Source organism: Aythya ferina (assembly GCF_964211825.1).
Source record: "Aythya ferina genome assembly, chromosome: 19".
In the NCBI taxonomy this organism is placed as follows: domain Eukaryota; kingdom Metazoa; phylum Chordata; class Aves; order Anseriformes; family Anatidae; genus Aythya; species Aythya ferina.
Window position 1 is genome coordinate 9,767,672 of NC_140309.1, and position 25,255 is coordinate 9,792,926.

Genomic DNA, 25,255 nt, shown 5'->3' on the forward strand with positions numbered 1-25,255 from the left:
TTCAGGCAAGAACAACTGAAAGGCCCTAATGCATTTTATCTGCTGTTCTGTTCCTCAGCACTATAAATAATTCAGATCTGTTGGCTTAACTACTACTGGCAACTGTTATTTATTAAGAATGATTGAAATAACTATGTGGCTCAGTAGAATAGAATGCATTTGGGACTTTAATGTGAAACAGAGTAGCTAAAACATTTTGATTGTCCTTTGAAGAAAAATAACTAAAACCCTACCATGAATATCCTTTGCAATTCTGCAGAGGGTAAGTGACAGGGGGAATTAGGTTGTGATCCTTCCCAAGTAAGCAAAAGTTTATTCCTGTAAAAGAGCATGTGCTCAGATCTTAGAGCCATTTACCCCTTTAGTGTCTTGTTCAGTGTACATCAGTGTTGGTAATTTTGAAATTGAAGTTCTGGATAAATCTTTAGTTTTCCCCGGTGTTTAATATTTGAATGTATTTGTAGTTATTTGTTTACCTCTCAAATGATTTTTCAAGATGTATAGACTTTTCGTGTTTCATTTTAATTTGATTTTCTGGCATATCAGAAATGTAGGCAAAAGAGCAGCAATATTTTCTGGCGATCAGTGCAAGTGAATTGCAGATCTCCTGTTCCTTCCCTGATTTGGGATTAATTACTAATACCCACTCCTCCTTGGCAGTACTCACCACTAGAGTTGGAACTGCTTTCCAAAGGTCACTGTCATTATCCCTACCCTACAGACAAAAAATGAAGCCATTGGAAGGGCTAAGTTCAGGCAGGGTATTGCTACAGCAGAAATAGAATATGTTGCTATGGAGTGGCAGATATTTGGCTGTACATCATAAGATGTATTACTGTATAACACCAGAATGCTTTTGCAAGTCAACTGATTATAAATGGTGCATTTGGAATAAATTCTGTATCACAAAAGAGTTGACATCCAGGACTCAGATGACTAATTATCTAATCCTACATCTGGCGTAAACACCCAAGCCATTTGTACGATGAACTGTGTCTCACCAGAGAGAGAAGGGAGAGAGAATGTTCTCTGCTGACTCAGTGGTCGTAAATCTTCCGGGCTGTGTTTTGCCTTATATTTGATATTTGTCCAAGGGTTTGAAAGAAGTTAAGTGATCAAATGTCATTTGAAAAGCCTGGCCTGCAACTTTTATTTTTCTCATTTACATGAAGACAAATATTTCAATAAATACAGGCACAATTATTTGGGGAATAGCTTTGTGTGGTGTAAGCAGTTTATTTGAATGGGTACTGTAGATTCATTGTCCTCTTTCTCTTTTTTTTTCTTGAGAAGTCATTTTACTTTTATTTGCCTTAATAATGATCTGCAGTAGAGATATAGATGAAGAGAGCAGTATGTACTGCTATAGAGCATTTTGTTTCATTTGTTTGAAATCAAGCAAACTACTACACAGTTGAATACATTTTTCTTTTTGGCTAGTAATCAGAGAACTTTGGCATGTTAATCTGATCTGAGATAAAATAGATATTCTACACTGAGGGATTCTTATTTAACTTTTGTTTCTGGACATGTTGACTGTATACAGCATATCTCTTCAAGTTAAGGGAAATATCAATGAAATTGTATTTTTAGCAGGGAGAAAAAATAGGAGATGAAGTAGTGGTAAGTAAATGGTATGTCTGAACTTTTCAGGCAAAGCATGCCTGCTGTACCAACATTGTCTGCAAGATGAACTGCTCTGGCTAGTAGGTCATTAATACAATGTAGTAAGGAGAGATCATCAAAACTCCAGCTAGGACATAAAGTACCTGAAATAAAAAGAATATGTGTAAATATCTTCAGGACGAGTTCAGACGCTGTCATTGATTTTAGTCAGCGTCTCATTCTAGCTTGACAAAATACAGAATTTGTAAATTAAATTTTATGTATACTATGTATGGTCTTATGCTGATGTTGGCACGCTTTCAGATGTAAAATTAAATTACTTTTTCCAATAAGGCAGCGCAGATTGAAGCATGGATTCCTTTCTTTGCTAATGGAACTAGTAGAAAGATATTGAATTATGCTGACTTTCAAATTGACTGAGAGCCAAAGAGAGAGAAATCAATGACATTTTTAATGTCCTGTAGAGCTTTGTAACAGGCCCCAGCCTGGCAGAGAAACTCCCTGTGAGATAATAGTTGTTGACGTTGGTTTCCCAGTTAAGAAATGTGTTCCTCCAGGTAGGCGTGCATCTTGCATAGATGCAGACTCCGTTGCCACTCCAAGCATGGGGACGCTAAGTAGGCAGTGACGGGGACTTGGAGGGGCAGCCAGAAGCCTTTGGTGACGAGGTATGTGTGTCACTCCGATGGTGAGCAGTTGTTTGAGCAGAGAAAGCACCCTGGAAATATTCAAGCTAATCCCTGTAAAACAATAACAACAGCAACAACAAATACTTTGTTTCAGTGTAAATTCCTGAAAGTCACATGTGACTCAGGTGTTTGGGTGATGCCAATAATCTTTATTTTGATTAATTAACGATAGGGTGAATATAGATATTTGACTATGTAGTTGTACTTACATAGCTGAGCCCTAGATATCTAAGCATTATAACAAATGCCTATCAAATAAGTGACCTGATGGTATTTTTTAAAAAATTGTTATATTTTTTTTTCAATTTTCTAAAGTATGCTTTATAGCAGTAAGTAAAATTGAAAAAAAAACTGTCCAACCCCTCAGAATCCTACTGCTCAGACAGGAAAGGACTAATTTAGACAGGGAGAGACTAATACATAGAGGCAGCTTCAGCTGCTCAGAGTTGTGATTGGATTCTGGTCCATTTCTGTAGTGAAATAGTTTCTCTGCCTTCCTTCGAAGTTTAGGTTTACCTTTCTTATGATAGCAGGGGAGTGTAATGCACCTCTGAAGTACTCTAGTCCGGGAATGTGATTTGAAGAGCAAACTTTATATCTTCAGCACTTTGATGTAATGAAGAAAACTATCATAGCGTCTCTTCTGGGAATTCAGTTTTTTGCAGTAATTTTCCTTTCAGCTCCTTGAACATTTTTTAAGGGTTTTTCATGTTATTATAAACTTCTGTCATTTTAAAAGCAGGCTTTAATGCAGGTGGCATCAGCTCTGCAGAGCCTGATACTGAAGTAACCTCAAAACTGCCGTGTTGTGAGAATGAGCTAGAGAAATCGTAGTTAGGTTTCAAAGACAATATACAGATAATGTCTTCAGCAAAACAGCTCTGTAGGAGCTGCTTTATGTAGTTTGGATTTTCACAGGTCATCCCTTCCACGTCAATCATTTCTTGGCGTCAGTCACAAAATCACAAATATTTGGGTGGACGCTTTGTCGGTAGCATTTGTTTTTTAAACATACACTAGCCTATGTGACATTGTACCTTGTCACAGAGACAGAATTGACTTTTTATTTTGTCTTGCTTGTATCTCCTTAGCTTTCTGCACTGTCATGTGCACGTAGGCCTCAGAGGAAGGAAGGAGAGACTTGCTGCACAGCACAACATGGATTAGACTGAGTCTAATTCACACACTGAAGAGCATAAGCTAAAAGTCAAGGGTTTCCTCTCATGACCTGTATCAGAGGATGAAATTCTAGTGACACCATTCCAAAGTTAATTTCAGAAGTCTGGCTTGTAAGGGAACAAGGCTTTTACAGCTGTGCATCTGTCTGCCCACCAGGGTCCTCCCACCAATCCGCTCACCCTTGCAGGCCAGGTTTAATAAAATTTGAAAGCGGGGTTGAAGTCTGAATGACAACTAAATACCAGACATTTTCTGAAACCTGGTGGCAGGGGAGGTGAGAACGGCCCCTGCCAGGTACGGATGGGGTTGGTCTGGCAGCACTGGAGGGCCAGACCCAGCTCCTGGGTGAGCAGCTCGCGGTGCAATCGTGGGAATGATGCGGAGCTGGGGGCACAGTGCCTGTCCAGGGCAGTGCCCCCCTCTCTTGCCCCTGATTAACTCCTCAAGCAGCGTGCTAGGAAGCCTGCATAGTGTCCTGAAACAGAGAGAGGCTGGGGGTGTAGCTGGAAAGGCCCCCGATCTTGGGTTTGGCACCCACAGACAAACCCAGAGCCAGCTGCCTCAGGACCTCCAGGGCTGGCAGTAGGAGCAGCTGTGTCCCTGCAGAGCTCGGCTGGAGGCAGGGCTCAGGGAGCCCTGTGCAGCTCTCCCAGCTGCTCAGGTGATGGGGTAGATAAACCATGGCTTTGCAAACACGCTTTCATGAGCAATTTTTTTCAGCATTGTGCCAATATTTTAATTTTGTTTCCTCTCCTGATTTTTTTTTTTATTAGATGGTTTGCTGTGCCATGCAGCACACTGCTTTCTTTACTTCTTTATTTATAATATCCTAGCAAAAAAACATGACAGATGAGTGCAGCACCTGAGCCCTTTAGTGGGATCAGTGCCAACACGCACTAATTGAGTTGTGTGTTCCTGCAAATTTCCCATCTGATCGCCAAACGTAATTTCCCAGAGTTTCCCATTCATATCTATTTCACATATACTTTACTAGAGAGAGCAGTTTATTGACTCTTCCTATCTCTAAAAAAAAGAAAACAAGGACAGAATTTGAATGTTTTCCCAGGTTAGGGTAATTTATCTTAGTTTGTGAGCAAGTGAAAACCAATCTCTTTGAATGTCTTCATAGTGCTTAACAAGTGACAGTAAACGGCTTGTTTCAAGGGATTTTTTATTTTATTTTTTTTTAAGGTGGTTATTTAAAAGAGAGACTATAAAGTATCTCTAAGTAATAGCTGTCAAATAAGAGCTTAATGTAAGGTTTTATTCTGTTTTATGAGATAGACCTTCAGTGGCTGCAAGTCAATTGAGAACTTGTATTATTCACCGTTAGCAAAAACGTCCTAGAAAGAGCCTAAAAAGAATTTGCAAAGGGAAAATATTGTTCTTACAAAAGGAATTTTATTCTCATTAGCTATATTTATCTGTGAAGCCTTTAGGACATTTCTGAGATCATAGCTACCGTAAATGCTTTGACAACTAAGATACGGCTACTACAAAATGACTACAGCAATAAATGCTGGAGTCTGAGGGGCGCTCTGGTGCATCTCAATCCAGCTGCTGGAGATGTTACCTGATGAGCAGTGCACCTCTCTTTTTTTTATATCTAGTTAAGATAGACTTATCTGTAGGAAAACATCGATATAAACTTGATCATGCTCCAGAATGTGGCAGTGAGTGCAAGGCAAAAGGTTAAATATTTACTAATATAAATGTTTATTTACCCCTGCAGTGGCTGTGTAGAATACAGGCATGGTGAACATATCAGAAGCAGTGTGTTTTTGTAACGGTGGTGTATTATATTTCTGCTGCTCACAACTGTCACCACAAGGACAGAATCATTTTGAATGTGGCCAGGCAGCTGTCTCGGGGAAGCCTATAGATAGCAGCTTCCTTGTGTAGAACATTTTCAGCTCCTTCAGACAGATTTATCAAGCATCTTTACTGTCTCAACACTGCCAGCTCAAATGACTTCTCAAGGAGCTTTGGTTATGCAATCTTTTGAGAGGTGCATTGTTGGTTTTGTTTTTCTTCTCTTTTTGTTTGCTTGCTTGCTTGTTTTAGTAACTCACTGCAGCTAAAATCTAGTGCAGGGTTTCGCTACGTTTTAGGAAAAAAATGTAGCCCATTTGTCCATTGTGACAAGGCTTTGAATAAGCTTCAAAAGTTTCACCTGCTGTGCAGAGCAGCAGAACAGCCCAGGTTGGAGCAGAGCGGTGAGCTCGCAGGGGAAGGCGATGCTTTGTGAGTAAGGAGAGGAGAACCTGCAGAGCCAGGAGCTGGAAATAGCATCTGGCTGGCGTAATTAGAGCATACACCCGTAATCGGTGTGGGGTCTAATGACTGCTTAACAGAATATTCCTCTCTGAGGCTGTCTGACGTAAGGAAGTTGGGAGACAACCAGAAAATCCTCAGCTCGTACCTTGTCTTTCTGGTTGGCTGCTGGAACGAGGGGTGGCTGAACAGAGGGCTGGGGAAAAAGCCAAAGGACCTTCCCAAAGAATTTCTCTGCTCGTTACTGCTGCAGCTCTCAGCATGGGAACTTTCAATAATAAAGACTTTAAAGGCTTCTTCAAAGAGCTTCCAGGCTGCATCGGCAGCTCCATCTGGAAAAAGTCTCATGAGGCTTTGGAGTGTTTTGTAAATACAGGCGGGGGACAAATGAGGGCTTTCTTAAATTGAATTCTTGCAGGACTTGCTTTCTAACAAGAACTTGCAGCAGGCCACATTAACACAGGAGTGTTTACCAAACTGCATCCCCAGTGTAATGTATTTGGAAAGGGTGCCGTTAGCTTGTCATCCCTGTAAAGCCTTTTACTAACACAGTAAATTATAGGCCTTATGGGAATGTGCTGTACTTGGTTCTTTTCAGGTCATGTTCTTGGTCTTGGATTGCTGTGTGAAACTAGATACGATGTTTTACCCCGTGTGCCTGTGGATTTGTTTTGTGTTTCAGCAGATTGAATAGCATTTCTATTTAAATCATGTTTCATTCTACCTAAAACAATTGGTGTTCTGTAGTGTCACGGGTTTCTTGAGGTAATAGGAACGCTGTATGTTTTGTGATTTACTGGCCATTTTGGCCGTTGAAAGGCACCAGTACATTTCAGTCCATTTTTCTTGCTTTATTTGAGTTAGTGATGCCTCATCAGTTACACCAGACCATGACAGCCTAAGCATTCTCAGCTCTGGTGGCACTCAATCATGTATTTTGGTCAGGGGCAGTAATGTGCCTGTAGCATCGTTTTTCCATCAGCGGTGCTAATGCTCCAGAAACATCAGCATTACCAAGTTTTAAGAACTTGATGTATTTCTTTCATGGTTTTCTCATTTTTGAGATGCTTCAAAATGTGTTTACTTTGTGCAGTTGTTTATGACCGTGTTAGCTGCCTGCGTGAGATGAAACCTGCCTGTCCAGAGCTCCCACTTGCCTGGGTATTCCTTTTAGCACTTCTGGCAGCAGATGAGAACAGAGAATACGGAGCACAAAAAGCTGTGAGAGCTCCATAAATCTTGTGTAGGTTGAAAATATCATCTTGATATTTTCCCTTCACTTGTGCACCTATCTAGAAATCTCAGAGTATTTCATGAACATTGAATTAAGCCTCCTACAGCCTTCCTTCCTCTCCTTCTCTCCCTCAGGAAGTGCCCTTATCATCCCCTGTTTGTAGGTGAGGAATTGAAGGTCTGGGTGGTGAAGTGACACGTCCAAGGTCAGCTCCTGATTTAGTGGCATGGCTATGAATAGTCGTAGGTATTCTAGCTCGTAGCTCTCTGCTAAACGAGATTGTGCCCTCCTGCTTTCAGTTTGCCACAACTTCATGACTAAGAACATTTGAATGTCTGGAACGGGGCGGAAGAATTGCTTTTCAGCCAGCCAGCAGGTGAGCCTTGGTTGCACCAGCAGCTGGGCACGAAGCACCTCCCGTGTCCCCGTGGATCCTGTCTGCAGCCACTTGTTCTGGGTGACGGAAGAGGTGAGGACAGCTGAGGACTACTAGAGGGAGTTATCTTTGGAGTGTGGGTCTGTGGTGGTTTGGGGGATGCGGTAGGTACTTGTCTGAGTGTTCGCTTTCACTCTAAAACCAAAGATACCAGACCTGGTTCTTCATTTGTCTCAGTGTAGCAATAATGAAGTGTCCTGCTAGCACTTTGACTTCAAGATGTAATCTATTTTAAAAGCAGTCAAAAGCTCCAGTTCAGTCTGCTGTTCCTCGAAGGGGAGAAGTAATTCAACTAAAGCCCTCTCAGAAGCGAAGTAAGAGAAGTGAATTTGGTGTCGTGCTAATCAGGAAGAGGAAATCATCTGTCTGCATCTGGTCACTTTGCTGCTTACATGGCACAGCCCTATAAAGGCTACATAAGAAGCTTTGTGATGAACAAATGTCAAGGGCAATTAATTCTTTGGCAGGCAGCTGTTATTATTAGGACAAAGAGTGGCCAGACATAGAAGGAAAGCCTTCAGCCGATTTATTTTCTCTACCTTTTCTATCAAAATTGATAAGTCACTCAAACCTCAGTGGTGACCTTTCCTGCAATGAGAATTTTAAATTTGCCATCTCTCTTTTTTCAGTAGGAGACCTTGGATTAGATTTAGAGCACAGAGGAATAGCTCAGAGAAAATGTTTGGAAAATCTTTGCCACTTTAACGCTATCAGCAAGGAGAAGAGTTGTGTGTTAAACTGGTAACATAATAATCTGTGGGCTGAGTCAAACCCACTTCAGACTGTTTTTCTCAAACTTAATTGATGGAAACTGCCCACTTTTAGGTTTGATTTATTACCTTAGCAGAGTTATTCCAGGATTGCTGCAATGCAACTGTGGGTGTTCTAAACATGCCCACACTGCCAGAGAATCAGGAAGGATGTACTTAAAAACCTCTAATTTATCTAATAACATCTTTAGTGGCTTTTTGTGTAGGTTTAGTATTGTAATGGAAATGCATTCTTTGGCTAGATAAAGAGCTCCTGGGTGCAACTGCTGCAGGGACACGTAAATAGCATTTGGAGCTGAGGGGGGAAGCACTCTGTCCAGCTGCACAGGCTGTAAATGCACCTTTTGGTTTTGCAATCTGTCCCTATACATGAAACAGTGTCTGAAGTGCCAGCTACGAGTGCCCATGGCTGTGTGTCTTTGGAGACGTGGCCTCCCCCCTTCCCAGCCCCATCGGATGCAGCAGAGGGGCTCGTGGCTGGAGGTCCTTCTCTTCTTTTTTCGAGGTCCCAAGTGTCCCTTTTAGCATCCGTTGTCTCCGTTCTTGAAAGGCATGGAACAAGTTTGGTTCTCCCCAAAAGTTTCTGCGCTGAGCTGTTGAGGGTGAGCCTTGGGCAGGGAACGAGCGCGGGCTCCTGCTGGTCCCAGTACGGGGGTGCCTAAAGCAAGCGCCGTCTGAGGGAGGCTGCTGTTTGTAAATGCTTTCGGCGTGGATTCTTCTGCTGAGCTTTATTTAGGTTGTGCCATAATAAATAATCTCGCTCTGGATTTTTTTTTTTTTAGAACACTGCTCTGGTGGTGTTGCTAACCGCTGACATAATTATGCTGTCCCAGGCATCGCAATCTCTCGCTTTTGTTGTAACATGGAAATTGCATGCAACACGAACAGCAACCGGTACTGCGGCTCTGGGGAATGGGAGCTAATAATAGAAGTGAAAAACCTGTTCTTTGTGAGCTAAATAAAGGCAGACAAGACTAGATAGAAAATCAGCTTCTACATGCGCCAGAAGTGAAGGAGGTCCCGGTGTGTTTTCCTCTCGCTGATTACTCTTAGCACCAGGCGTTGCCGTATGTAAATAGGATCAGAGTTCCTGCGTGGTGCTGGGCAGAGCCAGCCCGAGGCAGCTGATTTCCTCAAGCAGTCGCGCTTCATTAGCGCACACGTTGAGGCTCGGCCGTGCTGCGTGAGCGGAATGCTCAGCTGCTAATTCGAGGAAATGCTCTTACTGCTCTTACTGGCGGCGCAGCAACGCGGCGCGAGCGGCTCTCTGCATAACTTCGAGGGCCGGAGCTCGGCTGGTGACAGTGCATCACTCGGGAAAGAGAGATTTATTGCTCATCTGCTATTTAAATAATTGATGGACGCGTCGAATAGCGAATAACACGGGTCAGAGGACTCCGTTTGTGTACGTTTCCTGAATGTGTTACATAACCCTGCTGTTTGTAGCAACAGTTGGTATGAAGGATCTGGAAAACACGAGGGTGCAACGGCCTCTCGGAAAAGCCCCGAGTGCAACCATCTGCCCTGGGCACCAAACCATGAGGGAACGCAAGCAGCGGCCATTCTGTGCTCTGCAGGCCCCCCAGCAAGGCCTGACCGGTCCGTGCTTCAATTGTGGAGGTTTGTCCACTCCAGACCTGGCTGGACGGATGCTTCTAGGCTGGCACCTCTGCTCTGCTCGTGGTGCAAGCATCCACACAGACTTACTGGGTCCAAGCAGAGGAATAGGCTCAGCGAGTGCATTTGCTCATGGCTGGCCTGCTCCTTGGGCTAGCTGATGTAGGATTCTGTTGCAGATGGGCTGTTTCTGAGACTAGAGCTAGCTCTTGTCTCTGCGTGGTCCTGCAGGGGTGGACACATCTCAGCAGGGCCTTGTTCCCCCTGATGATAACTGGAAGCTGGAGGTTTCAGGCTGCCTCAGCAAGAGACGCCTGGAAAAGTTAAGGCAGACCAATGGGTAATACACAGGTATGCATAAATGAAGGGCTATTAAACTCCTCTTCGATGAGAAAATGTACATTGAAGTGGCCTCGGTTTGCTATAGATTAATTAACCTTGGAATTTATCAGGTTTAATTAAGCTACAGTGAGTTAAAGCCACTTTTCTCTTGATGGAGAACATTCGCAAGGGAGCTTAATTCCCTTTTAACCTTATGCAAGTCAACTTCAGACTTCCTATGGGCCTTAACTTGACTCAGTGTTGCTTGGTAAGGTTTTGGAAACTGAAAACTGAAGACTTCTCTTATCCCTTGGAATCCTGACTCCATTTCTTAGGAGGAGCTGGACAGAAGGGGCTTTAGATAAGAGTGTGTAATGCACACGTAGAAAGTGTGCACTAAGCAAGGATTGAAGGCAAACTCTGCAGGGGGGAGACAAGTCTAGATTTGGAAAGCAAATAAAGACTAAGAAATGGAACATTAAAACGTAAGGAATGTAAGAATGATGCGATGCTACTAAAATCTTTGTGGTGAGCTTGAGAAGCTCCTGCTGCAGGGTTGCAGTGCTGTTTGACAAAGAAGACTCAGAATTTTTACAAGGCTTGGACAAGGTCCACATTCCAGTTTGTCTATAGAAAAGCATTGTTATGTATCAGCCTGACTGCAAGTTACCGTGCTAAATATATGTGTATTTCTGTTCTTTTTCAGTAACTGCCCTTCGTTTCTGGCCGCTGCTTTAGCTAGAGCAACTTCAGATGAAGTCCTTCAGAGTGATCTTTCAGCACACTACTTACCAAAGCATGTGGACAACGCCGATGGGATCATACGTAAGTACATCTGTGCATGCTAAAGTACAATTCTATGTGGTTTGGATCTTTCATCTATATAGGGTACCAGACTGTCTTGCAGATAACTCATAGGTTTTAAAGTCATCAGTGTCTTTAGTGATCCATCTAGTCTACCACGTGATTGGTACTAGATTTTCCCTAAATTAGCTCCTGCTACCAGCTAGCTGAACGAGATTGGACTAACTTCACTTGTAAAGTAATACCCTGTTGTGATATAAAAAGATGAATGGAGAATTCACCACCTCTCCTGATAGCACTAGTGGCTGGTTTCTTAGTCAGAGGTTTCTCATTTTTGAATATTAACCTGTGTAATTTCAACTTTTACCATTACATTTTCTCTCTCTACTTATCTGTTCCTTTCTCTGGCTGTACTTGTGTCTTTTATTAATTTTTGCTCCGTAAGACCAGGTGTAAGTCAATCCTTTATTTTAAGTGCATCTCCATATTATTTTAAGTGCATCTCCATAAAGCGTAGGACTGTATCTGGTGGCCCTGAATTTCTTTACAAGCACTTGTGATTATGTGCTCCTGCTGCTTGCTTGCAAGCATGAGTTGTTCTCCTTCATTCTTAGAGGAAAGTCAAAGATATGTAGGAGGAGAGAAATTAATTCTGAATTATTTGTCAGTGTAGTTTTTACTATGGCATTTATTTTTTTTTATAGTTTCAGCACAGGGTAGTATAAACATGTTTCATCCCTAAGAGGAAAATTTCCTTTTCTCCATTTATCTTTGTTAGCTGTCAAGATTTTTGCAGCATCCAGTTCAAGGCCAAGTACCTTCCATGCATTAAAATGTTTCAGAATTCTGCTGACTAAACAAACAGCCTTGAAAAAATTTCTGGGATGCTTATTACAATAAAAACCAGTGTTCCTCACATGTATTGAAAGGAATTCTGTTATTCCATCTGGAAATTACTGTCACCAAGCCACTTTCTCCATTCCCTTCGTTCCCAATTAAAACAAACAAACAAAAGATTCTGGGGTTAAGTATGAGATACAAATCTGGCTACTTGAGGAGGAAGATTCTCATGTATTTTTCAGAGGCCTTTGCAAACCTGAGGAAAAAAAAAAGTGATGGGTTCCCTTTTGTAGGCACTGCTGCCTCCTCCTGCTGAGCAGGTAAATGGAATAGATTTGTCATTGTTCTGGCTGAGCAGCCTTCATTAATTTCAAATTGAGATCTCTGAGACTTGCATAAATATTTGACAGTCTCCAAGGAAATGTTGACTAAGCCTCCACACTGAATATCTAAAGAGTTCAACAAAAAGAAAAAAAAAAAAAAGGAAAAAAACCTCACACCTACAGAAATTTCCATTTAAATATATTTAAATCAGTAAATCTGTAATACACAGATGCAAACAGAGATTGGTATGTGTACGGGCTGTAGCAGGCACTAAAAGTATGAGACTTCAGACATAGTACATTGGGGTGAATTGTCATAATGAAGGTACTTGAAGATAAAATATGCCCTTACAGACGCAGCGTAAGGCATTACAGTATGAAAATAAAGGGGTAGAGAAAGACAGAGAACATCTTCTGGACCACAGTGAAGCAGCGATTTCATATGAACACTGCAATTTCACAGAAATGATAATTTTCAAAACAGAGCATTAGCTTAAATAGTACAAGGTTTGGCTAATAAAAACATAACGAAATTAGGGGTATTCATGCAGGACTGCAGGAGATTTAATAGCAAAAGATCAGTAACTCCATTCTCGCCAGCTTTCTTAGTAGGAGTCATCTGAGAAACCCAGGCTAGTTACTTAGAGAGCTGGAATCGATGAGTGCCCTTAACTGATATCATAGAGGGGACTTTAATGCTTTGAAAGAAAACAAAGGGAGCTGTAGCAGGTGATGGAAATGGGATTTCTACATCTTCATTTTTTGTGCTCAGGGTTCACTGTTCATCCTAATGATGTCTTGACTTCTGCAGAATGTGAAACCAAGCTGAATTTAGCTCTCTACCTTTGATGTCCAATTCTGTGTCAGCTTTTCTTACAAGCCCAGAAAGATTTTTATTCTGTATAATACAAGAAGACATCTACCTGATTTGCTTCAAGTTTGAATTTGCTAGAAGAAAAAAAAAATCCAAATTTTCTTAGTGGCACATTTCATTCTGAGTAGAGCAAAGTCAGAAATCATTGCATGCTTAGGACTGGTAAAAGAAACTACTGTTGTGCTGCTGGAAAGGAGCTAGAAGCCTCATGAAAGAAGACTGCTAATCTGAAGAGAAAGAAAACTGTTCAGAGCCCACAAATGCAGGAATGTAAAAATACAGGCTTGAAGTATTCAGGGTGACCATGTGTCTTTGGATACCAAGAATAGAATCTTAGAGTCATAGGCCATGGCTGGTTCTTCTCTTTCAGTTGAACCGGAGAGGAACAAGGGAGCTTCAATGAGAATTGAATGACATTTGTTTTCCTTTGAAAGGTCAGGTTAAGAGCTAAGAACATCTGGTTTTCTTGATCTGGGGAGGAAGGTTTTCTTCTGGAGCTTTGGCACTGTTAAAGAGCCACCAAGGGAGTCCGTGGACTGTGTTACAAGGTGGAGGTATCAAAAATACCCAGCAGACTGCACAATGCAAATTGCAAAGTCCCATTACCCAGTCTTTCCAGATGCTAGGAGATGGGGTTACTCTAACCAAGACAGAAGGAGGTCATTGGCTAGTCAGAAACCAGAGTTCTTAAATTAAGGAAAACCTTGGTCAGTGACACGTCTACAAACCTGAGTTCTGATCCCTGTTGTCACACTGCCCAAATTTTCAGGAGAGGCCTTAAAATTTAAGTACTAAGAAACTGAATCTTATTACTGCCATTCTCTGTACTCTGATTTTCCACTAAAAATCATAATGATGCCTGAGTTGGGTTTCCCACTAGCTGTGGTAGAATTAAGTACTACTTCCATCACTGGGGACTTTGGAGCAGCAGGAGGGAAATGAAATTCTCCATGACACAACCACAATGACAGCTGAGTCAGCCCTGGCTCAGTGCTGCAGCATTAACGAGTGATGAGTAATTTACAGCTGTGAGGGGGTGGTTTGACTGTTGTGGGCCTTTCTCCTGTTTTAACCTCAGGAGCAATTATTGATGATGCTGACAGTACGAATACTCCCTGCTGGGGAAGGGTATTTAGTGTTTCAGCACAGCAAATTGGTTTACTCCGTTCCTCCCTCGGAGTGATGCTCTGAATTATAACAGCTATGTGACACCAAAATGTACACCCTTCCCCTTCATATATGCCCACTAGAAAAAAAAATAAAAATAAAAAAGGAAGAGTAAGTCTGTGGGGGTTTCCTTCTGGAAAATTTAATTTGGACATTTCAGGCTGTATGTGTTCCCTCTTTAAAAACAGCACAGAGATTCCTGGTGACCCTGGTGCGAGCAGGATAGGTGTAGTGGGAGAACTGATACTCATTCCTGTGGTGGCACTGGGTGACCCAATTGTATGATTTCCAGAAGTCAGGACTCCTTCCTTCGATTATACGTATAGCTTACTTCCATCTTAATGGCTGCTTTTGAAGATCAAGCTTGAACCAACTCGTAAGCAGCGGAACTGGGATGATACTTGCTGCTAGGGATCTTGGCTTCCAGATCATTATAGCCCACATCTTGTGCAGACCTAGTACTGAAAGCAGCAAATGTTGCTTTGTAGGTTCTTCACAGGGTTTCTGTGAGGGAAGGGCCACAGCATCTCTCAGTTCTACTCTTGCATTTGAGCTATTCCTCTGTGAGATGTGATTGACGTGTAGGGATTGTTGTTTAGCTTTGAAGATCTCTGGCATTGGTGAATGACCAAGATAAAGGAGATTTTGGTATGTTTGACTCTGATACTTACTTCCTGTTTCCCTTCCCTGAACTTCAGAATGACTGACAGTGCCTGAGTTTTCACATTTTAAAATACTTTTCAAGAGTGACAGTTCAGCATTTTCTTAAATTTAAGACCTTTATAGTTTTTTTTTCACTTGCTCGTGCAGATTTCTTTGACGTGCTGCCTATTTGGGAATCTCACAGTAATCTTATGCAACTAAGAAGGTACCCGAATTTGTACACTGCCGGAGCATCTTAAAAGGATGCTATTATTTTCTGCAGTTTATTTACCGTATTGCCTCAGTTCTGCAGTAAGGTGTTGTTGTGAATCGGTGGTTTGGTCTGAAACAATACATCACTGTAATGGGTTGTGTTTTTCGTGTGCGATGCTGTATGCCTTGAAGAATTCCCTATCAGGGCTCTGTGGCACAGCTACACCACCCTGTGCAGAGCTACACGGGGGATCAAATGCTGAGGGAAACATACTTGCTTTTCATTTTTCCTGATGCTGCAAATGAGTTCCCCAAAGGCACGGAGGAATGTTTAGACTAAAAAGACAAACAATGAGCTTTGCACTGATGAATGCTGATTATGGTGAGTTTGGCTTCCTCTTTTTATGTATCAGCAGCCAGAATTTCCCTGCTGACATCCATCTCAACTGCTTGGCTAAAATGGTTTTGTTTCATCTTTGTAATGTATGCAAAAGAAAAAAATCTCAATAACACTCTTAGCCTTTTATTTGTGGTGTTTGCTTCCCCCAGAGATTGAGACAGTGAAGCTAGCCCGTTTAGTTTTTAGCAAACTCCATGAGATCTGCAGCAACTGGGTGAAAGACTTCCCACTCCAGCCGAAGCCCCACCGCTACTACGAGACATCCATCCATGCCATCAAGAACATGCGCAGGAAAATGGAAGACAAGCACGTCTGCATTCCAGACTTCAACATGCTCTTCAACCTTGAGGTAAAATGAGATTCTGTGGAAGGTAGCTACATGTGCTGAATACAGTTTACATTGCTGGGGGAACTAGGCAGTCTTTTACTGTGAAGACAAAAGCCATACATGTGATGGAACTGAGAAGGATGGAACGTCAGGAAGCAAACATGCTCCTAAGTGAGCTCAGTTGATTCTGTGATTACAGCAGCTGTATGGCAGTTTCTGTGTAGTGTATATAAAATAAAAGAGCAACTTTCCTAGACTTCTGGTGAAATACTATCTAAACAAAGTTTGTTTCTGCCCCATCTTATGTAGCCACTCATGCAGTGGCCGAAGAAGTGACCTGCCATATGCAGAAGGCAGCCCTATGTTTGTGAGAGGCAGCTGATGCATTGTATTACCTGCAGGATTGAGGTGTTTTGCCTATCTTTTGGTAGGAAGAAGTCAAAAGCAAGAGCAAAGAAAGAAAGTTTAAACAAACAAACACAAAATTTACAGAACAAAGTGCAGTTCACACAAGAATCTAGCAACATGAGTAATTTATTGGAACTTGGACCAGACTTCCCTCTGTTAATTTCTGTATTTGGCTACCAGTCAAATGCTCGTGCTTGCTCTTCCTTGAGATATAAAACTGGACACAGAGAAATGGCAAGAAAAAGAAAATGGCAAGAATTTTACCATTGGGATCAGGTTGCTGTGCAATTGATTCTTTATTACATTCTGTCACTTTAATAACCATTTTCTATGCCCTATCCAAATTCTTGCCTTTAAATGATATTAATGCAAACAGAGGCAGATGTTTCCTTTGCCTGTCAATTGTCAGCTTTCTTATTCCAATTTGTGTTGGAGCCCATTACTTAAAAATTACAATGTACAAATATTCTAGTCACTGAGATGGCTGTCAAGGTTGAATTGGCACTGACAGCGGGTTGGTGTGTTATATGTCTGAATAGGCACAGGAGTTGATGTCTCTGGGTACAGAGCTTTGTTTCTCTGTTTGAACAGATAAGGAGAAGCTGAGAAAACTGACTTGAAGATGAGTGATTTTGCTGTACTTGATGTGTGAATACAATCACGTTTAATTATCTGATGAGAGAGTACATACGGGTATTTTAAAAACAGGCACCTAAGGTGATATGGATTAGATTTAAAAAAGGAGGCAGGGGGAAGATGAAAGCAGAGGCTAGCTGGCTTCACATTTTAACCGTACAGGCATTTATCCCTGGTGGATTCCAGTATCAATGTAGACTTCACGCAAACTGTATTGTTTCCCATTGATGAAAGTGCAGATAGTCTGAGTAGCTTGTTTTTCTGGTGGAGTCTGGCTCTAAGTGCAGTTTAATGCTGGTGAACGCCCACAGAGGACATCACAAATCTCAGGCTCAAAAGTTTGAGAGACAATCCAATTAACTGTTTCCATTGCTTTCTCTTTTAGTTGTTTTCTCAATTTGTTTTCACTGACAGGACCAAGAAGAGCAAGCTTACTTTGCAGTGTTCGATGGTCACGGGGGAGTGGATGCTGCCATCTATGCCTCCATCCATCTCCATGTGAACATGGTCCATCAGGAGATGTTTCAGCATGACCCGGCAGAGGCGCTGTGCCGAGCCTTCCGTGTGACCGATGAGCGTTTTGTGCAGAAGGCAGCCAGAGAGGTGATTGAGAAACGTGGGAGAGAAGGGCTAGATTCTGAAAGTATTAACTGACAAATTCTGTGTATGAAACAAACAAACAAAAACAAAACAAAACAAAACAAAAAGTTGGCTGAATATCATACCACTGAGACAGACAGAACAAGTTTCCAGCACATCAGGCTATCAGAACAGGTCTCAGACAGGAACAACCAGAATTTGCATAGATTTGTTAGCTTTCTCAAACACTGCAGGCTTGTGTGGTGCAGCTATGAGTTGACCTGGAGAGTAGGAGTCCTAGTGTTATCCACAAACCTCAGTTTCCAGTGCAGTGGGGCAGCAAACGAGGCAAGATCTGTTTGTGTGCTTGAATGGAAGCTCCTAAGGAGGATCAGGGAACCAAACAGGTGGTGCAAAGCACCCCTTAGTCCCAGAACCATATAGTGAAGATAAAAATGAAAATGACTGAAGAAATGCTGGTATGAGTCATCAATAAATTGACTGTGGTGTGCTGGGCTAACAGAGGTGTGTGGCACACAGCACTGCCCTATTAGCGACCTTCCTGCTGCCTTTGTTAGCAGGGTGCACCAGGCGCTGAGCTGAGCTCAGTGGGGGGGGCAGCAGGGAGCTGTTGGTGCCCAGTCTGTACTGGTCCCAGTGGTGGCCTTCACGTTCTGTGTAAATGTCACCCTCGCGCTTCTGACAACATCCAGTTCATTTAGAAGGATGCTGCTGCAGTTCTGATGTTCGCATGCTAACTAGGTTTAGTCCTTGGGGGGCTGTGTTTTTTTTTTTTTTTTTTTCCTCATCTACAACATAAATCTTTCTTAGCTCCAGAAAGCAAGAATAAATGGATTGCCTCCTAGGCCTCCTAAACTTATGCCAGGGCTAAGTTAAGTGCAGGGAACTTGAGGTGCTTACAAATAAACCTCCCTCCGAGATCATTAACATGCATGCATCTCTATCAGCAGATAGGAAGCAGGCCCGGGAAGTCAGCTAGAACAGCAGCAGATCACTGGCTGAGCCCAGCTTCTGAAATGTGCTTCCAATTCAAGGCGAAATCAATGACTTGCACTGGTGCTGGGGGGCTGTTGCAGAACAGTCACAGCAGTAAGGAAAGCGCTGCCCATTCCCCCTGAGAACAGGCTGCAAGCATCCTAGAAAGCCCGCATGTTCACATGCTTTGAAATGATTTTGGTTTGCTTATTTAAAACTGTAAGCTTTTTTTTTTCTCCATTACAGAGTTTGCGTTGTGGAACCACCGGGGTGGTGACTTTCATCCGAGGAAATATGTTGCATGTGGCTTGGCTTGGAGACTCCCAGGTTATGCTTGTGAGGAGAGGCCAAGCTGTGGAACTGATGAAACCCCACAAACCAGATCGAGAGGTGAGAATGGCCTGTTCTAAACTGACCCACCCATGCTTACCATTGAAGCTGACAGGTATTGGCTTCATATGGCATTCTTGGACACTGAGTGTTGCTTTGACAGTGTCTCTCAGAGTGGCAGACTATGGCCCAGTTACTCTGGTTTGGCTGGAAGGTAGCATGAAAATCTGCAAATCCTTTGTCCTCATCTGGAGGGGGTGTTCAGAGTGCGATGGCGAGTGCTAAGAGCTCTGTTCAAACAACTCCTGTGTTGCCTTGCTGTTTAGGATGAGAAGAAACGCATTGAGGCCCTTGGTGGCTGTGTGGTCTGGTTTGGAGCCTGGAGGGTGAATGGGAGCCTGTCAGTCTCCAGAGCTATTGGTAAGAATGGGCTTTAATTCCTTTTTCAGCCTTGCTTTTCCTTTAATTAAACTTTCATTTTCTAGTGATCAAAACTTGAAATACAGCTGAAGATACAGCTGTGAGCAGTGACCTCTATTTTTACCTCTACAGTCAGAGGGGCTGTTCCAAGTAATCTCTTTAACTTGGCGATGAGAGCCACCGGCTCCATGCTGTGTTAATAAAAGGCCTTCCAGATGCTGTGGCTGCAAACCCACGGCCTCGTGTCTGTGTGTTGTTTTTCCACAGGGGACGCTGAGCACAAGCCATATATCTGTGGGGATGCAGACTCTGCCTCCACTGTACTAGATGGCTCTGAAGACTACCTCATTTTAGCCTGCGACGGCTTCTATGACACAGTCAATCCCGATGAGGCAGTCAAAGTGGTGGCTGACCATCTAAAGGAGAATAATGGTGACAGCAGCATGGTAGCACATAAATTAGTGGCATCTGCTCGCGATGCCGGTTCCAGCGACAACATTACTGTCATTGTGGTATTTCTCAGGGACATGAATGCAGCAGTCAGCGTTAGTGAGGAGTCGGACTGGACAGAGAACTCTTTTCAAGGTGGGCAAGAAGACGGTGGGGAAGATAAGGAAAACCATGACTGCAAACGACCGTGGCCCCAGCACCAATGCTCAGCACCTGCAGACCTAGGGTATGATGGACGAGTGGATTCCTTCACTGATAGAACTAGCTTAAGCATAGGGTCCAGCATTAACCCGTTCGATGATCAAGGCTATTTAGACCTGACAAACACAGAAACTAGTACACCTAAGAGTGCCAAATACCTGCCACCAATTCAAGTGTTTAGTCCTGGTATACCAAAGAATGCGAATTTGATGAATGGTTTAACAGAGAAGAACGAATCACCAGAGAGCGCCGCATCATCAGCTTGTGGACAGAGCGATCCCAGGGAGGCCAGCGCTCCCCTTAGTTTGCATGCTGCAGGGCAGAGCATCTACAGGGGGAAGGGTTTGTCTCCGATCTTCTTTGGGCTGGAAGATGAACTGTTCAGATCCTTGGGAAAGCGAGTTGGGGTCTTTCATTTCCGGTTCTGTAATGGGAAGAGGCGACGAGGAGCCAGGCTCAAACCAAAGTTTCACACGCCCCTCTTGGCTCGAGAGCCTTCCCACAGAGAAGGATCGGGTCTGTCCTTGCCTGTCCAAAGCCGCAGTCACGCCAGGTCGTTGGTAAGACACTCCCCGTGGTGGAGGCTGGCTAGGCATAACGCTTACCCTGAGAGCATGTTTTTGATGCGAAGACAAAGTAATTGTATACCAGATTCGTACCTTCATCAATGCTGTAAAATGTAACCATCCCCCTTGTGTTTCCCCTTCAGACTCTCCCAATAGACATTCCCAAAATAAACTGGCATCATCAGGAAGCAAAAAAAGGTGGGCATTTCAGAACGGTACTACAGTCCCCTGCAAAGCTCAACCCACGTGTAAATAGACCTAGGAATTAACAAATGTAGTTGTTTCAGTCTCAACAAAGTTTGCTGGTGGTGCCACCCTGAGCAATGCCACAGCCACCCCCACCCACAAGTATCCAGCCACATTCACTAGCGAGAGCCGAGCTGCTGGGGCACTGAACAGACACTGGGAGGGAACAGTCCTTGAGCCTGCAGGAAGGTGAACCCGAACCCGCCCGGGAGGTGTCTGGAGCAATACGTCAGGAAGGGTTCTGGTTGAGAACTGCCAAATTTTTTAGAGTGGGGGGGAAGTTTCTGTAGAAGTCCAGGTTGTGTGGGTTATTTTGTGTTCTGCTTTCTGTTTATTTCAGGCTAGCATTAAGATGAATCAGAAAATTACATCCACTTTTGCAGGTAAAAGACTAAAAGCCATACAAGGTTTTACCAGGTAACTTAGGAATGGACAAACTAAGCTCCTGCCGCTCTGTTCTCAGACTCCGATTGAGGTACAGACTCATAATTTACCTATTATTTTTTTTTCCTGTAACATAAAATATGGAATATGAAGAAAACTTTTTTGTAGTTTTTAAAAAATATATTTCCTATGGCTAGAGGTACAGCATAGGGAATTTCGTATCTTTCTGGTGCTTTTAGTGGCATTTTTCTTGTTTGTCAGTTTAGGAAACTGTTCTCAATTAGTTTTAATCAAATATAATTGTGCTTAATGCTTTGAGCCAACCTCTTTCCACCGTAACTTCATCTCAGGTCTTAAAACAAACCCATGTCTGTGGAGACGTTCAGTACGATGCTACTGCCACTCACCCAGTCAAACCAGAGAACTGCTTGCTAGGAATAATGAGCAATTTGATGAGATGTTTGGTTTCAGTAATGATTTCTGGATGGCAAAGACATAAGTGAGTAAAAAGTTGCAGCATGAAGGACGTCAAGATGCTGTGTCTACAAGGACCATCAGTGCTGCAATTTGGTGATTTCCAGAATGCGTCAGAGCGGGTGCCGGGCTGCCGGCGCAATCCGGAGTGAATGCAGATGAGCAGGGGATGTGCTTGGGGTTTAGTGCAGAGGGTGAAATCCGCTGACAATCCAGGGCTCTACTTCGGTTAAACCCAAATTCAGAAGGAAGAGTGAGGAGTGTCAGTTGCCCTTGTGTTAATAAGCAGAGCACTGCTTGTGGAACTCGGAAACAGACAAACAGAGGGTACCCACCTGCTCTGCCCTAGCCCTGAGGTGCTGTTAACCCTTAAGGGAGCATTAAATTAGGACCTAAGTAAGCAGACTGTTCCCATCAGCTCCACTCAATGCACATCCTGTTCCTTTCATTTGTTACATGAAGACATTTGGAGTAGTATGAATAAAGTAAGTCTTCATAAGCATTTATTGTACATCATATCATTTTAGCAGTAACAGTTTAATAACAGTGTTAGTATTTAGCTAGAATTTGCAAAGTATTTTAATATTATAAGTAGTCAGGAGATTATTCAACACGATGAGATGGCGAGGTTTGAATTCTGCCAATTTCCGCTTCTCCGATCTTTGATGCACTATTTTAAAAGCAATTTGATGAATAGCAAAAGGCTTTGTGAGTAACCAGGAGTTGGAGTGTGGCTTTAGATTCCTTTGATCTTATTCAGAGATTTTTTTTCTTTTTTCTTTTTATCTTATGGGATCATTGGCTCTTATCTGTCATCTTATTAAGCCTTAGCTGTTGTCAACATTCTCTTTAGCTGCAGCATATGTTCCAAGTTAGATTTACTAAGGAAATTTGAGAAACAGTAAAATATGCAACTCTGGGGCATCTCTGTGGTGCCTTTGTTTTAAATTATTCGCAGTAATAACGATGCAGTGAGTCCATCTTATAGCGTGCTTCTGAGAGAAAGGTGGTGTAAGTGCAATTGTTTCTATGAGTAATTAGAATGACAAAGTGTTACGAATGATAAACTTCTTCCCAGTCTGCAGGAGCAGTTGAAGAGCACTGGACTGCATGTGTGCTGTTTTGGGAAGGATACAGCTTTTTAGGTGTGGATTCATACATGATAATTCTGCTACTCATACCATTTATCTTGCTAGGAGAAAAATCTACCATCGTAGTTCCAGTGTGGTCAGGTAAAAAACATTGTATAGATAGCAAGTGTTCATTTCTTCACTAAATGCATATTTATAGAGTAGATAGGAACCATTTGTAAGGTAAGTCCTTTAAAGTTCTATAATATTAAAAGTAGTGGTTATTGGTCTGATATATGCTGCTCTTGATTCTACACACTAGACAAAAAAAGCAGTGCTTTGTGAAATGCAGTGTTTTCTCTTAATGCCACTGGTGATAGGAAGTAGTTCTCTTCAGTTCAAAATCCTGTGCCCTTACTTGCTGCTTGCTAACGTAAGCAATAATCCCCCTCTAATGGTATCTAAGTGTTCTGTATCTCGTACTTTGAGTGTCTAGCTGGTGACAATGTAAAAATATTAGGTTAATATAAAAGTATCTAATTGTATTTATTAACTGTTGATACTGAGATTGTCTGTGACCTGTGTTTTGTATTTTTATTGTGCATCTTAGTGGTGGTGAAATTTGTATAACCAATCTTTCCAATAAAGAGCTGAAGTATCCCTTTTCGCGTTAACACAACCCGCATCAGTTTCAGTTTACGTGTTAAGCGTGTTTGCAGAACTAGGAGGTAGGTAGTGAAAACATTTTTTTTTTTTAATTATGTTGGTTTTGAGAAATGGGCTTCAGGCTTTGTCTGAAGCTCCTCAAAACTCACTCGTAAGCTATTCACTGTGAGTACTAGAGGGATTCGCTCAATCCCCACTCTGATAGTTTCCTGTGCACACTTTTTAAATGTGCAACTCTGAGGAATGTCTGCGTTGCAGAGAGCAGTATAGCACCAGACCAGGGAGCTGTTAACCCATTTCGATTTGCACTAAAGGTGGGTGGAAACGCATGTATATAACTTTTTTCTTTTACCTAGAAGTGCCATCGATTGTCCTTGCAAGTTAAAACCATTCAGTATTTGATTTAGATTGCATCGTAACACTGAAGGACAATATCAAAGCAGCCTAACTTACGCCACATTTATGGTGGTACATTGTCATAAAAACTCCACTCTGTTTTTGGAACACTGTGTGTCAGTGAGAAATGCATGTCCTATGGGCAGATAAGATGAGGCATAACGAGTTCCGTGTTTATAGACATGACTGCTGTAGTTCAGGTCCACTATCTCCTCACTAAATCCTCCCTACCCTGGCAATGTTCTGCAGGAAAAAAAAAAAAAAAAAAAGAGAAAGATTGGTCTAAATTAGGGGCTGTTTTAGCACAATTTATTCACTCAGCACTAGTCACATAAACAAAGCCATCGAAGGGGATACCGCAGCTTTGTTCATGCCTGTAATCTAGGGCAATCTTTCTTTAATTCATACCCTCTTTGCAACAGGAACAAAACTTTCTACCCTTGTATCGTGCAATAAGTAAGAATGAAGCACTAACACAACCTCTGACTTAAATGTTCATACTTTTTTCCAGTCCCTGATAAGCAGGCGATCGCACTATACTTGCCAGCACTAAAGCTAAAGAAAAACTAAATCCCACCTCTTAGGGTCTAGTACAACTATTGTATGTCGCAATTGCATCGTGTTAGCGTTTTTTTTTTTTCTTCTCCCTCTCCTTCACTCTGGAAGACATCTTGAACCAAGAACAGGGGAAGTTGGCTGAGATCACCCTGAGTACTTCTACGCCCAAACGCATATTTGTGTAGATAGCCAGGTGTGTTGTCAGTTGCTGCACTGGGTGCTCCTGTTGAGCTATCTGTGTTACCTTGTTCATGAAACTAACATGTTCTTTATAAAGTGAATAAGTTAAAGCTAATCATTTAACAGTGTTGGGACTTTCCATTTGCAATCTTGTTCTACAGTTCACATATGAGTTTATAGTTATAACCATGTATTAGTCATCCATATTTTATTTATGCTGTTTATACAGAAAAACTGTTGAAGTTTTACCAATATCTTAAATAAAACAGTAATTTAAACCACAATTCAGCTAGTCTGTTTCATTAAAAGCTAATGAGGACAGCAACTAACAGTTAAGTGTCTTCAGCGTGGTAAAAGATGACTTCTTTTGTGCAATACCTAAGGAAAAATGCCATTTCACTGCTGGGCTCTAGGGTACCTACACAGGGAAACACCAAGGTGCACTACAGCCCCTGGCTGATCTATTTTACAGCTACAAAGGCAACGTGCTGTCAGGGCACAGTCACTTTCAGGTCCAGCTCACAGTAAGTTACTTAAATCAGGCATCCCAGCCTGTTTCCCTACCTCTTGTTTAAAATCAGCTTTAAGTTCTTTGTGAGGGCAGCAAAGCATGAGGGCACTGTTTTTTACTGCAAACGTTGGACACCAACTCCAGAGCAGATCATGTGGCCAATTAAAATAATTTACTTCAGCTTGGCCCTCTTTGTAAGAGTAAAGCAGCTGTGAGTGTTGAAGAGGCAGAGCTTTGTGATTACTGCTAATTGGGCTGCATATACTAATCAACATGCCACCCTGTACAACAGTAAACACTCACGCTCCGCTATCATAACGTGCAGCTTGTCATAAGGCCACCTTCAGCACTCATCAGCTGGAACAACGCATGCATAAAAGCTGCCCTCACCTTCCTTCAGCTGAGAAACAAATACTGCATAAAGTACAAGTTAGGAACAGAGAAATA

General features: G+C 42.4%; 2 protein-coding genes across 2 annotated transcripts in view; one reads left to right on the plus strand and one right to left on the minus strand.

Moving 5' to 3' along the window:
• Positions 1 to 23,176, plus strand: part of PPM1E (protein phosphatase, Mg2+/Mn2+ dependent 1E) — a 65,810-nt gene extending 42,634 nt beyond the window's left edge. The window contains exons 2-7 of the mRNA XM_084493427.1: positions 10,853 to 10,971; positions 15,559 to 15,758; positions 17,196 to 17,384; positions 18,603 to 18,746; positions 19,013 to 19,106; positions 19,374 to 23,176. Coding sequence (XP_084349553.1) covers positions 10,853 to 10,971; positions 15,559 to 15,758; positions 17,196 to 17,384; positions 18,603 to 18,746; positions 19,013 to 19,106; positions 19,374 to 20,440 — 1,813 coding nt within the window. The 3' untranslated portion in view covers positions 20,441 to 23,176. The remainder of the gene's footprint in view (positions 1 to 10,852; positions 10,972 to 15,558; positions 15,759 to 17,195; positions 17,385 to 18,602; positions 18,747 to 19,012; positions 19,107 to 19,373) is intronic.
• The window catches only part of TRIM37 (tripartite motif containing 37), a 30,099-nt gene continuing 27,375 nt past the window's right edge, over positions 22,532 to 25,255 (minus strand). Inside the window, exon 25 of the mRNA XM_084493425.1 lies at positions 22,532 to 23,802. Within this exon, the coding sequence (XP_084349551.1) occupies positions 23,787 to 23,802 (16 nt within the window). The 3' untranslated portion in view covers positions 22,532 to 23,786. The remainder of the gene's footprint in view (positions 23,803 to 25,255) is intronic.